Source organism: Pomacea canaliculata, linkage group LG12, assembly GCF_003073045.1.
Source record: "Pomacea canaliculata isolate SZHN2017 linkage group LG12, ASM307304v1, whole genome shotgun sequence".
NCBI classification, from domain to species: Eukaryota; Metazoa; Mollusca; class Gastropoda; order Architaenioglossa; family Ampullariidae; genus Pomacea; species Pomacea canaliculata.
Genome location: NC_037601.1, coordinates 19,349,205 through 19,361,308, shown reverse-complemented (window position 1 = coordinate 19,361,308; position 12,104 = coordinate 19,349,205). Strand labels below are relative to the sequence as shown.

The following is a 12,104-nucleotide window of genomic DNA, read 5'->3' as shown; positions in this document are numbered from 1 at the left end:
GTTACCGACAACCCAGGTTCTTCGTTGTAACATACACAAACAAACAAGCAAAAAGAATAAATAGACAGAAACGGGAGACAGACTGGCGAGTTAAATAGACATTAAAAGATTTTCGTTTCGCTGAAATCTTTATGAGGATCCCACAGCATAATAATTTTCTTTCAATGGAAAACAAAAGCGAAATTGGATTGGTTTACAAGTCCTTTATTTTCCAAGACATGAGCTGTAATATTGTGTCAAATAAAAATGATTTTGTCGTAAGGTAAAAGAATGTTTAGGCATGCGGACTTAATCATGTATCTTCAACTAAGAATAATAATAATAATAATTTGCTGGAAACAACAGTAATTAAATGCGACTTTTTCTATAAAATCTATCTTAAACCTATAGGCTTTTACAATTCATTTTTAATTTAGTCATACACACAATTGTTACACAGACACCACCACTACCACCCGACTTCATTCCAAATACATGATTCACTCATCAGTTGCATAAAGATTTTGAGTTCCTGTCATTGATGTCTTTCCAGGTGTTGTTACATGCTGCCAATAGGTGTAGTCACTTGTCTACCGCTTGTTAGTATCTGCATGTTGCCAGTCCAAAATACAGCCTGTCTCTGGTTTATGGTTTTGAGGGTTCTAGGCTCCAATTGTCTCCTTCTTGTAAAACTGTAAAGGTTATTTCTTGCTGTAGTCACTTATATCTTTGTCTTTCTCTTCCTTAAATATTAATACTCAGATTTGTAAAACAAATAATTTATTGTGTGGAAGTGATCTCAGTTACTTAGTTAAGCTATTAAAATAATACTCAAGCTAATAACCTGAGCATTTTGACTATGTGCATAGAAGCCACACTAAACAACTCATTCAAACTGGCAGAGAATAAACTAATCAAAGGGACGTAAGACATGAAAAGGTTTCGCTTGTTATCTCCCATTGATCAGTGTTTTGTTTGTTACCTGATCCGCACTGAAAATTGTTTTCTCAAGATATAGATATAATCAAGTCTTTAAAAGAAGATAAAAGAAATCAATGTTTACTCCTTTACTGAAATTGTTTATTTTAATCGGTCGAACCACACAAAAAAAAAAAAAAAAAAAAAAAATCAGCGCACTGCCCCTGCATGTAACCTGCATGTAAGCGAGAAGAGTCGTAGTTATAGGATACAATGCGACTTTTATTCCTTCTTCTCCATCACAAATCATACAACTACACTAGTCTACACAGAAGCTCGATCCTTGCGAACAAAACATCTTTTATTAGCACCAGTTACACATCAATATTGCAGCCAACAAAATAGAACGAATTATTGAAAAACCATTTGAAACTGCCGTAACGCAAGCAGTAATTAAGGCTCATAAATGATTTAATTTTGAGATATCAAAGGAAGACAATGTTAATTTAGTCCTTGTCAAGTCTCTTCACTGCCAGTGAAATCTGATCGTTATACGCATGTAGTTGTCGTTTACAGCCTGTGTTATTGAGCAAATGATGGACACACAGTTAACGAACTTTATTTTATGCGCATGCGCAGATCATCCCAAAACGGTCAGTCGTCCCAGACATCAGGCACCCGGTTCGCATCAGGACACGCGTGTGTCCTTTCAAATTTTCCTTATTATTATGATCCTCAATATAAAATAATGTTTCTATGAAAAAAAAATCGTTAAAAAAAATTTGTTTACAGAATTTCGAGTTCCTACTTTTGAGTTTTGTTCGTTTGTCTCATTTGTTATGTACATTGATAAACAGAGATACCGAAGTGCTATGTTGTCTGTAGAAACAAACTGTTAAAGTAATTCTAATGTAGGTCAGGGTTGTAGTGGATTTTAACCACAGTGTAATGATGTGAGTCTTTAAGGGTTGGGTATTATCAGAAGGTAGTGGAGGCAAAGAACTCTACAAAGTTGTCCACTTTCCTAGCGTGTGCTGTGTATATTACCTTACTAAGCGAAATGTAGATATTGCTAGTATTAAGCTTCTAAGCATACTGCTACATATTGGAAAAATAACAAATGATCACAATTAAGGATTAATGCAAGGGGCCAGGAAAATTCGTCTGCCTCGAGAAACGTGCTGGTTTTAGAAGGCCATATATGTTGCTCCCACCTGTAGCTGCTCTATCGTGCTGGTTGGGTTGGTTGATTAGGAAGGAATGTGCTTAATTATTACAATGAAGAAAGAAGGAAGAAGGGGATGAAATCGGAGTACCCGGAAAAAATACCTCGACTGTTAAAGAACAAGTGTCACGTACATAAAGCGTCCCAAGACGAGGTCTGAGATAAGGGCCTCTTGCTTTCGGTATGAAAAGCAAATTTTCGAGCCACCGATCCATGTTCCTGCCCTATATTATTACCATAACCCTAATTTCCTAGAAACTCCACTCATCCTGTTTAAGTGGTCTGTGCGCATACTCCAGCTGTTGCACTTCCTCCTTTCATCGTGACAGCACGGCTGGTGATAATGGCCCGGGATTTCCCCGGCTGCCAGGGATACACGTACTGTCGCAGAGAGGTCAGAGGTCACTCTGCCCGGGTTCTGGTCGCTGCCATGTCCCACCCAGCGCGTGCATATGCGTGAACGTGTGCATTTGCGTGCGTGTTTGTCTATGATAATAATAAGCTAAACCACGGTGGCTAAACCGAAAGCGTTGTAGCAAGTAGCCTCGTTCTTGTAATTAACTGGAAAAAAATCGTCTGCAAGCTGTTCAGGGATATTTGTGGTTCACCCAAACTGCGTCATTTATGGGAAAACAAACTATACAGACTGGGTAACTGTCTTCGCACCAATCAGTGACTTCACACAAACATATATCCGCAGACTTATATATAATTATATAGTGAAGAGCGAGGTACAATCGAACTCCGTCATTGTTCTACACACTGCAACACTCGCTGAGTAGATCGCGGCTTTGACGCCAGCACCCAGCGGGAGTCTAGTCAGCACGTGACCAGAGTGTGAGTGTTTCGTCGATCGACATCCGACGCTTTTCGTGTCTGCCTCAGGCCGCTGATTGTGGCAAGCATGAAACTCATCGTGCCTGTAATGGAATATAACGGAATGAAATACTGATATTTTCTTCAATTTGATGTCAACAAACGTATAATCGCATCAGGTACGCACAGTCAGATCACGAACTACGTTTCCGCGACTTTTTGTGTTTCCTGATTGGAGAGTGATTAAGGAGTAAATAACTGTTTCACTCGTGTTCGTGCCTGGGGCTGGCTGAAAGATGCGTGCGTATGTGTAACCAGTCGTGTCTGTACAATTGTATAGTGTGTCTATTCATGATTGCTGTTTTCAGTGCCGTTGAACGATTTCTACTGCATAATGACGGAGTTCAGTTGTACATCGTTCTTCACTATGTATATATAAGTCTGTGGACTAAAAGATTTATTTAAAGTGCTCACGAAAGCTATTGTTTCCAGCACGATCCATAAGCAGCAGCTGTTGCACATTCCGTGGACAAACTGTGGTTTGGTAAATGAAGAATTTCTGAGAAACATGGCCACTACGTTGTGTGTTTTAGCTTATAAAAAGTTTTCTGGCACAAAAGAAGTCGATCGTGAGTATATTCTTGAGATCTTGGACTTGCTGGTTTGTTGGATCTCGCAGTGGTTGTTGTTGTAGTACCATCCGGGTGCAAAAATTTTAAGATTAAAAATTTTTGTTGTTAGTTATTCACATTGAAGTTCTTATTAATGATCAGTTTTTAAGGAACAAAATTGTGTAAGATCTTTTGAAAAGGGTATTTCCCCCTCCCTACATTCAGTCTCGATGATTTCTAAGAAAACATCTTTTTTTTTTTTTTTTCCTTATCGTGTAGGCTGATACAGGAGCTTGGTAAGACCTTCATTCCCCGAAAAAAGATTTCGTTTCTTGAATGTTGTAGATGAACAGCTTGAGCTCTCAATACAAAAGACATGGCAGGAAGCATCTGTATCCTCACGGTCACTACAGCAGTGCCTGTCTTTGCTTCCCGAGGAAATATCCAATCATCTGGGCATGGCACTCCACCAGGAGCTTCCATTCATGCCTCCTACTTTCATTCCTGAACTGTTGTCGTCCCCGAACAAGAGGTTGCCGGCCATGAACCAAATTCAGATAATCTGTGTATGTGTCAGGGATCTGTGGGTGTGTGGATTGCACCAGCGTGTGAATGCGTGTATGAAAGAGAAAGTGTTTGTGTGTTATATTGCATGCGTGCGCATGTGTTGAAGTGTCGAGTGTAAATGTGTATTTTAACATGTTCATATGAATGTTCCCCTTAGTATATGTGTAGGTATGCTGGCAAGTATGCACAAATGTATGTTTGAATTAGCTTATTGCTTTTGCTATATACCATTTGGAGAAGACTAAAAAAAAAGCACAGAGTTCATCAAAATAGTACTGATGTGCAATCTGTCTAATGTTGTCAGCATTGCATTAACCTGGCCATGGGTGAAAAGGACTACATCAGAGCTTCTGCTCTTGTCTATGTTGTCGATAGGGCATGCTACAGGTAAATCATCAACTTTTCTTTAAATAAAATAACTTTAAAAATTTTTTTCACAAAAGCACACTTTTATTTAAAATTCACTAAAAGGGGTAAAATATTTGTATGTCTGGGGATTGTCTTTACTACATATAACTTAAAATATAGATGTGAGAGGAGTACTAATGATCAGATTTGTAATAGCTTGAGAGAGTGTCCCTCACACTTTGTGTTTAAAAAATAGTAAGTATCCCTGCATATGTCTATATCCCTATTCAGCAAGCTAAAAATGCAGAACAGAGGCTGTTGCGAGTATGAGCGATGAGATCAAGAAAAAAAAACCAATTATTTTTCTTGATCTGTTTACTGAATTCTAAGATTGCTCAAGTTTTTAACCAACAAAGTTAATTTGCTTAATCGTTTTTCAGAAAAGCGTGTACCGCGGCTTAGTGCTCAATATTTGTTCTGGTATCTTTGCCTTCTCCGTGCCTAGCCCACACCATAAATTAGACACCTGACCTGGTTCATCGTAATGTCTCATATTACTTTCCCTACTGTGAAGGACTTCCGCCATCGTGTCCTCGATTTCACAGCTTTTGTATCACAGTGCTTTGTTTATTAACAGTTGAATACGGCAGGTCAAGGTTAATGATCTGCCCTCACTTTTATCAATGTTATTGTGTTTACACAGCTATGTCAACAGCTTTTGGTACACGCAAATCAATTATCAGTCTTAAGAAGACACACAGATTCCTTTTAGCTTTGAGATTAATGAAATATCTTGATAATCAGGTTTTTTGTTTTTTTTTTGTTGTTGTTGTTTTGTTTTTTTTTGAGAGAGCGGCTGCTCCCCTTGTCCCCCTGGTTCCTATGCCACTGCTTGTTGTGTACAAGGTTCTAAGAAAAAGTCAAGTGGGAATATGGAAGAAAATAAGAAAGGACGAATAGGGAAACGGAAAATTGTTGAATTAAAAAAGTTATTAATTTAAATAAACATCGTGATCTCACTTATTTTCTTACAATAGAAAAGTTAACTTTGCTAGTTACAAACGAAGTTCATCACCTGAAAATCTCATTAAATAGTCTGTGGATAAACCAGATAGCCAGCTCGTCAATGAATGTCAGTCAGACGCTCGCTTCCTATTACACACTGTTAGGAGAAAGTTTGCTAATAGAGATACTAGGAAACTCATGCATTTCAAGATGAAGGAATTCTGTCACAGTTGCTTTAAAGCCTTCCACCATTACACCCTTACTATGTTTTGTATAAATAAAGTTTTTAATTTTTAAAAAGGGGCCTGCATCATTACAACTGAACTTAGAATGGTTTCAAATTTGGCCTCTCAGAGCCGTTGTTACAGCTGGCAGACGAAATTATGAATGTTAGTCCCGAAACTCCAGTCGCCCCCCAGGTGGTCCTCCGCAAAGCCCGGGTACTGAAAGATAATGGAGATCTCAACGGAGCCATGCGTATACTGAACAAGATCTTCAACAAAGGTGAGTTCACTGAGCCTGAAAAACAGCTGTATGTTGAGCTGACACCTGATAAGGTCAGTCTCACGATGTAAAAAAAAAACCGGGTGAGATTGTCTTCAGATAAGAACTATTTATAGCAACTACAGTTATCGAATGTGTGATATTTCTAGAGATAAGCAATATATTTTCGGAGATAGAAATCGAGAGAGAGAGAGAGAGAGAGAAAATGATAAAGAGAGAGTGTATGTTATTGCAAGCAACCATTCTTAATAATGGGTAAGTATTTGTATGTGTATCTAGCTCGTGCTAAGGAGCCTGTATGAATGTGCGTATAAATATTTCAGTACTGTATACCTACGTATCATGCATCCAAGTATACTCATACTCTTTCGATATATATATATCATGAACAAGTGTAAGTGTAGTAAACCTCTACATGCGTATAAATATCTACTTTTCAGAACACAGTTGGCAGTATCAGAGCGAGGAACAAGTCGAAGATACCAAAGCTGCGTGTTGGCATGTCGAGGGACAGCTTTACCATAATGTAGGTAAGTTGTCATCAGTAAATACTTGCTTTGTCTCAGGTATGGGCTGAAACCTAAACTGGAGAACTACTGCCGATTAGTGACATGTATGTCACTCACCTGACAAAGGTCTAAGATGTGCTCAAACATTTCTTAGTACTGAATGTCTTAGTAGTCTTTAATCTTGTTCCGGCAAGAAACTCTTCTGGCTCCTGAACAGGATTCTGTTCAGAGATGTTGGCAGGGGAGTGGGGCCTGTTTATGTGTACAGGACTCTGGAAGCAAGCAGTCACACCGCTCGTGGAAGCATTGCACCTCTTCAAAAAAGTTGGAGATGATAAGGGCATTGCCTCTTGTCTGGATGTTCTCTCGCGCTGTCTCAGCCGTGTGGGATGTCAAGACTACCAGGATATCCGCAGGTCTGTATGAGTTTCTTATCGTGCCTTCATTCACCTGTTTATGCCAGTGACAATTGTCGGCAAGCCTCTACTTTCTTCACCTTCACTGAATTCGTGCAGGTGCTAGAGGCTACACCGTGTACCTGCTACCCATAATAGTCACTGGGAAAGATCACGCCAGCACACTGTAGTTCGTGTGTTTCAGGGTTCATATGTACTGATGACCGCGCACACACACATCTTTGCATATTTTTTTTTTTTTTTGTCCATTTTAATCAGGATTTTTCCTACGCCAAGGATACCTTAACTAGACCACACTCACTAAAGAATTTACTTCTGAGCGCAGGAAAATTCTGGAGAAGAACTTCATGTCAATATTTCGCAGTTTCAGATGTTTGATAATAAAGGGGCATTGGAAAAGACCTTGCATCCCTTACCTTATGAACTCTTTTATAGGTTCCATCAAGATGTCTTCAGGTCCCAACACCCATGCTATGAAGCATACGAACAAGCAACTGAAGCCGTCAAACATGTCCAGCACATCACAGCCGGGTTTTTCTCCGGCAAGCACCAGGTTATTATTATTTTATCATTATTAACTCTCTAAATGAATTAGACCTCAGGTTTTACACAGTTCATTCATTTATTTTTCTGAAAGTGTCGATTCGGTATGTACACGATAAATAGAATATTCACGATATTGATACTCTTTCTCTGGAGAGTTTTAATTATTAGTTACAAATAAAAAGAATAGCTGTAAGCTCGTAGTCATCATTAAATTGTCTGTTGATGCTACTTTTTCTGCTGATTGCTGTTTTAGCTGGTGGCTGATGAATCACTCTTAAAGTATGCAGTTCAACAAAACTTTCAAGAACGGCAGAGATTTCTGGAGAAGATCGTGCATGAGATGAGGTCCATCTTGGCGGGATACCAGGACCTGACCTTCTTGCACGGCGTGGAGTCTTTCTTCGGTTTCGTGCGGACTCTGTTCACAATCTGCCTCGTTCTAGAGTGGTCTGCGAGACCGGAAGACTGGCAAGTGGCGAAAGACCTGGAAAAAATCAGCATGGATCTCTACTTCTTCATGTGTTGCGAGTTAAGAGGTGAGAGCGGAGAATCAATGGCCAAGCAGACGTCTGAATTCATTCTTCACATCAACGTGGCTATGGGTCTTCTGGGTCTTCCACACTTAAAAGAAAGCGGAACGAATGATGCAAGTCTTCTAGTGGACGGAGACACGAAAAAAATCTGCGACCTAGACCTCCAAAGAGGAGAAAAAGATAACAAAGTCCTCCAGGATGACATACAAATCCAAACGACAAACAACCAAGATCATTCCATATCCAGTCAAGTGTCAAGAAGCGACAGTAACGTTTCTTTAAGTCCACCCAGTGGCAGCAGCGGTTCGACTCAGGATGTTCAGAACTCTTGTAAAAATGAAAAAACATTTCCTGCAGCGAAAACGTGCGACCCCACTGCAGCAAAAGCAGCAACCTTTCCGGCTGCTGCAACCAGAAGCAAAATCAAACCTCATGATCAAGGCGAGGTACACGTAAGAATGAATCAACAACCGTTTGTGGGGGCTCCTCTCCCCCGTGAGCACCTGCGGTCAGCTACATACCCCGTCTTGACCCCGGAAGCGGAAGCGAGTCTCGCTGCGGATGATTCAGAAGACGAAGGCATCGTTATTGACGAGGAGTCACTTTCTCTGTCCTTTAACACCTTATCATCTGGTTCTTCTCAAGAAAGTGTTTGTCAAGGTTTAGTTGACCCTTCAGCTTTCTTTGACATTTCTTTGTCGAGCAAGTGTTCCGTGGTCAATGACGACATCCAGAAAAACCAAGCAAGCCGAGAAGGAGATTTACCAAAGCTGATGGTCCCGGCATCACAGGTGTCACAAGACCCAACTACAGATGTCAAAAGAGAGGAGATGCCAAAAACTGGTGCAGAATTTTGTCGTACAACATGTTCCACTGTTGATCTGGAGGCTACAACGGAAGCGAGGTCACTGGCTTCACTGAGAGACCTTTCCGAACCTTTGGTCAGTGGTCTGCTGAATGCCCTCCCCTATAGTGTGGACAACACAGTGAGCTGGACAACCTGGATACCACCTGCCGATAGTAAAGTGCACAGTAAGTGTCTGATCGTTCTCGTCTTACCTTCATGCTGCCATCTGGTTCATTCATGAACATTTAACCCCCTCAACCTAATTCCCGCATAATACCAACAAATCTGAAACAATACTTTAAACTATTGGCAAAGCCATCTTGCGCTATTTCGTTTACTTGAAATGTTGACAAAGTTTAAATCGTTCTGACTTACAACAGGAGCAGTACTCTTGTCCTTTAACCCCGAGACAGGTGAATGGTCACCCCAAACCACGTTGACCCACGTAGGACAAAAACTCCAGACGGAAAGAAAAGGAGCTTTTCGGGATGTTTTTCATGTCAGCTTCCTCCATCAAGATGAACCGCTAGGAAGGTCTGAAAACACCAGCTTCCTGATGCAAATTATTTGCTCTTAAAACTAATCATGAAACAGTCTGAGAGGTTAATCATTTTTATTGTGTGTAAACAACACTTAGTTTTTTTTATATATAATGCAGTATTTATTCAATACGTCTGTTGACTTAGTTGAAACTTATTTTATTCAGCTGTATAACGCATCCGCACCAAGCTTTGGTATGGTAATCATAATTGTCTTGTTTACATTCCAATTTATTGTTGTTTTATTCAGGTATGTAGGCAAGCGTTATCGGAAGCTCCGGCACAGAGCCATTCATACCTACATGATGGACGTATGCTGTCAAATGCTTGCTGGACATCTAGTTCACCGTTTCAATCAAGCCCTTACAAACTGCCCGGACGACTTTCTTCAGGTAATCTCACCTATCGGACGTTAAGTACATCAAGAAAGAGGAATTAAAGCTATTTAATTAAAATTTTAAAAATTATTATAAGGCAATGTTGTCATATCGGTAACGATGTTTCAGGTCCAGTTTCTTCCGGCGTATCACCTGCAGCTATGTGACATGTCAGGAGCAGTCTTTGACTGGCTTAATGTCGAACCCTTTATGCAAGGGTCGTTTATAAAACTGACCAACAACCATCGCTACGCAGCAACCACCCCAGAAGCAGTGGTTGCCACGGCCTTCACTCATTTCTCGTTCGTTGAGACGCGGGGCGCGCTGATGGTCGTGGACCTGCAGGGCTGGGTGCCCGCGGACAAAGAAGGAAGGATCTACCTCACAGACCCAGTCTTACACACCCGATGTGGGAATAGGTTCAGCGATTGTGACCGCCAAGAGCAAGGCATGAAAGATTTCTGGGAGAAAGTTCACCCACGATGCAATCACCTTTGCAAGTTCCTCGGAATAGACAGTCAAAGGTCAACGTTTTGAGATGTGTGGCTTTCGATGAGTTCTCTGCTGATGAGCAAATTTATTTATTTAGAAACTGTGAAAAGGTGTCGCTCTTGAAAACAAAGAGCAGCTAGCATAGCAATCTTCTTGTTTTCACCACATTAAAAGTAATCTCCCTTTCCCCAACAGCAAACGAGTTACATAATGCGATGAGTTGCGTAATGTAACAGCACAGATGGAACTTAAAATATTATTATAGTGGCAAAAATAAACATTTAAGCTCCCTGGGGTTTAACCATAACGAGGTGAACGGGTTTAAAGATTGAGATGAACTAATTAGAGGGTCACAAAGTGCGTTCGCTTAACAGAACATTCTTTGATTAATGAACTCTTCTGGTGGCGAAAAAGGGGGATCATCCTCCTAGGTAGAGCATATATATTAAATTACTCGACTTCTACTAGACTGCTGGCATTGGCAGAGAGAGAAAACTACCCGAAGCGCTCATTAAGGCCCTCGGTCTTCAAGCTCCTTGACAGACACGTGACTTTTCTCTCGAGGGCATGACCTTATCAATGAGCTATTCTCGCTACCTGTCCACGGTCTGCAAATGTCAGCTTCATGTCTCCAAGCTGCTTCTTATTGTATCACTAACAAGTCTGACATATTGCACCTGAAGCTTTATATCATCACGGTGATCAGTGATGAATCTGTTTATTTAGTAGCAGTGATTAGTGTTCAGTCTGTTTAGTTAGTGGCAGTGATTAGTGTTCAGTCTAGTTAGTAGCAGTGATTAGTGTTCAGTCTGTTTAGTTAGTGGCAGTGATTAGTGTTCAGTCTAGTTAGTAGCAGTGATCAGTTCAATCTGTTTATTAGAAACGCAAACAGAAAAATTCCCTGACATAAAATTTGTTTATCTTGTCTCTTTTCTTGTGTGCTGCTTTAAAAAAGTTCGTTATGATAATTGTTGTTTCATTGTGAGTTTTTCTGCTACAGAGACCTTTTTTAACATGAAAATTTAATGAAAAGGTTTTAGGTGGGCGAGATGGAATCTTGTAAAACAAATTCCGATCATCGTTACCACTACTTGTCGACTGACGATTCTCATTACATCGCAAACTCTTGCGAAAGTATCGAGTCATAGATACGGCAGTTGTAGAATGTTCATGGCTTTCTGTCTGATATTGGATACTATTGTGAATCCTTGGGCAGACAAACAAATAACGATCAACTTTAGAAACAATTAATAATGGAAAAACAATCTTGTCACGTGTGTCCGTCCACATTGATGCTAGATATGGGTTCTTCCTTGTTAGAAAGGTCGTTACACAAGAGAACAGAACTCTGTATTGCTCAAGACTTCTGATGACGATTGGTATATAGTTTCAGCTGGTGCAGTTCCTCAGACACAAGGCAGGGACACCATTTTTTTCAATTATAGGACCAGGATACACAACAGTAAACAAAGCTTTTCCTACATAGTTCCAGTCTACAGGAACTGTACACACCGTTCACCCTCCGGGTCAACGGCTGCTTTGATAACGGCGCGAGGATCATAACAATGGATGTCAGTGCATATTATGCAGATGCTCTAATTGCCAGATGTTTATATATTTTCGTAAGTGAGCTAAAATAAGCACTAATACTAAGCTGACATGATGAGCTGTGTACGAACAGTGGCAGCACATGAAACAAGGCCGCTGGCTTTGACATTTACAAGAGCTCTCAATGATACAGTCCATCAGATATAAAACTATCTTGCTTACCTGCGTTTCCCTCAGTCCCTGGATATTGCAACGGATTTATCAGTCTCTGTTTCGCCCGATTCCTGTCAACACAAATGATCTTTACCGTGTCTGAAGAGCATT

General features: G+C 40.4%; 1 protein-coding gene across 2 annotated transcripts; it reads left to right on the top strand.

Moving 5' to 3' along the window:
* The first annotated feature begins 2,915 nt into the window (after positions 1-2,915).
* On the top strand, positions 2,916-11,157 carry LOC112576876. 2 transcript variants are annotated; one of them, XM_025259692.1, is made up of 12 exons: positions 2,916-3,117; positions 3,431-3,567; positions 3,895-4,115; positions 4,421-4,503; positions 5,810-5,973; positions 6,414-6,503; positions 6,751-6,898; positions 7,334-7,451; positions 7,698-9,009; positions 9,205-9,358; positions 9,614-9,755; positions 9,870-11,157. In XM_025259692.1, the coding sequence occupies exons 2-12, from the start codon at positions 3,507-3,509 to the stop codon at positions 10,275-10,277; spliced, it is 2,901 nt and encodes a 966-aa protein (XP_025115477.1). In that variant the 5' UTR covers positions 2,916-3,117; positions 3,431-3,506; the 3' UTR covers positions 10,278-11,157. The 2 variants fall into 2 exon arrangements, with proteins under 2 accessions (XP_025115477.1, XP_025115478.1); XM_025259693.1 differs by lacking the exons at positions 2,916-3,117; positions 3,431-3,567 and having other exon boundaries at positions 3,974-4,115; positions 5,824-5,973.
* The last annotated feature ends 947 nt before the right edge of the window (positions 11,158-12,104 follow it).

Coding starts and splice junctions, on each gene's coding strand:
- LOC112576876 (XM_025259692.1), top strand. CDS start 3,507: ATGGCCACTACGTTGTGTGTTTTAGCTTATAAAAAGTTTTCTGGCACA. Junction 6,504..6,750: donor ACAGCTTTACCATAATGTAG/GTAAGTTGTCAT, acceptor TTATGTGTACAG/GACTCTGGAAGCAAGCAGTC. Junction 9,010..9,204: donor TGCCGATAGTAAAGTGCACA/GTAAGTGTCTGA, acceptor GACTTACAACAG/GAGCAGTACTCTTGTCCTTT.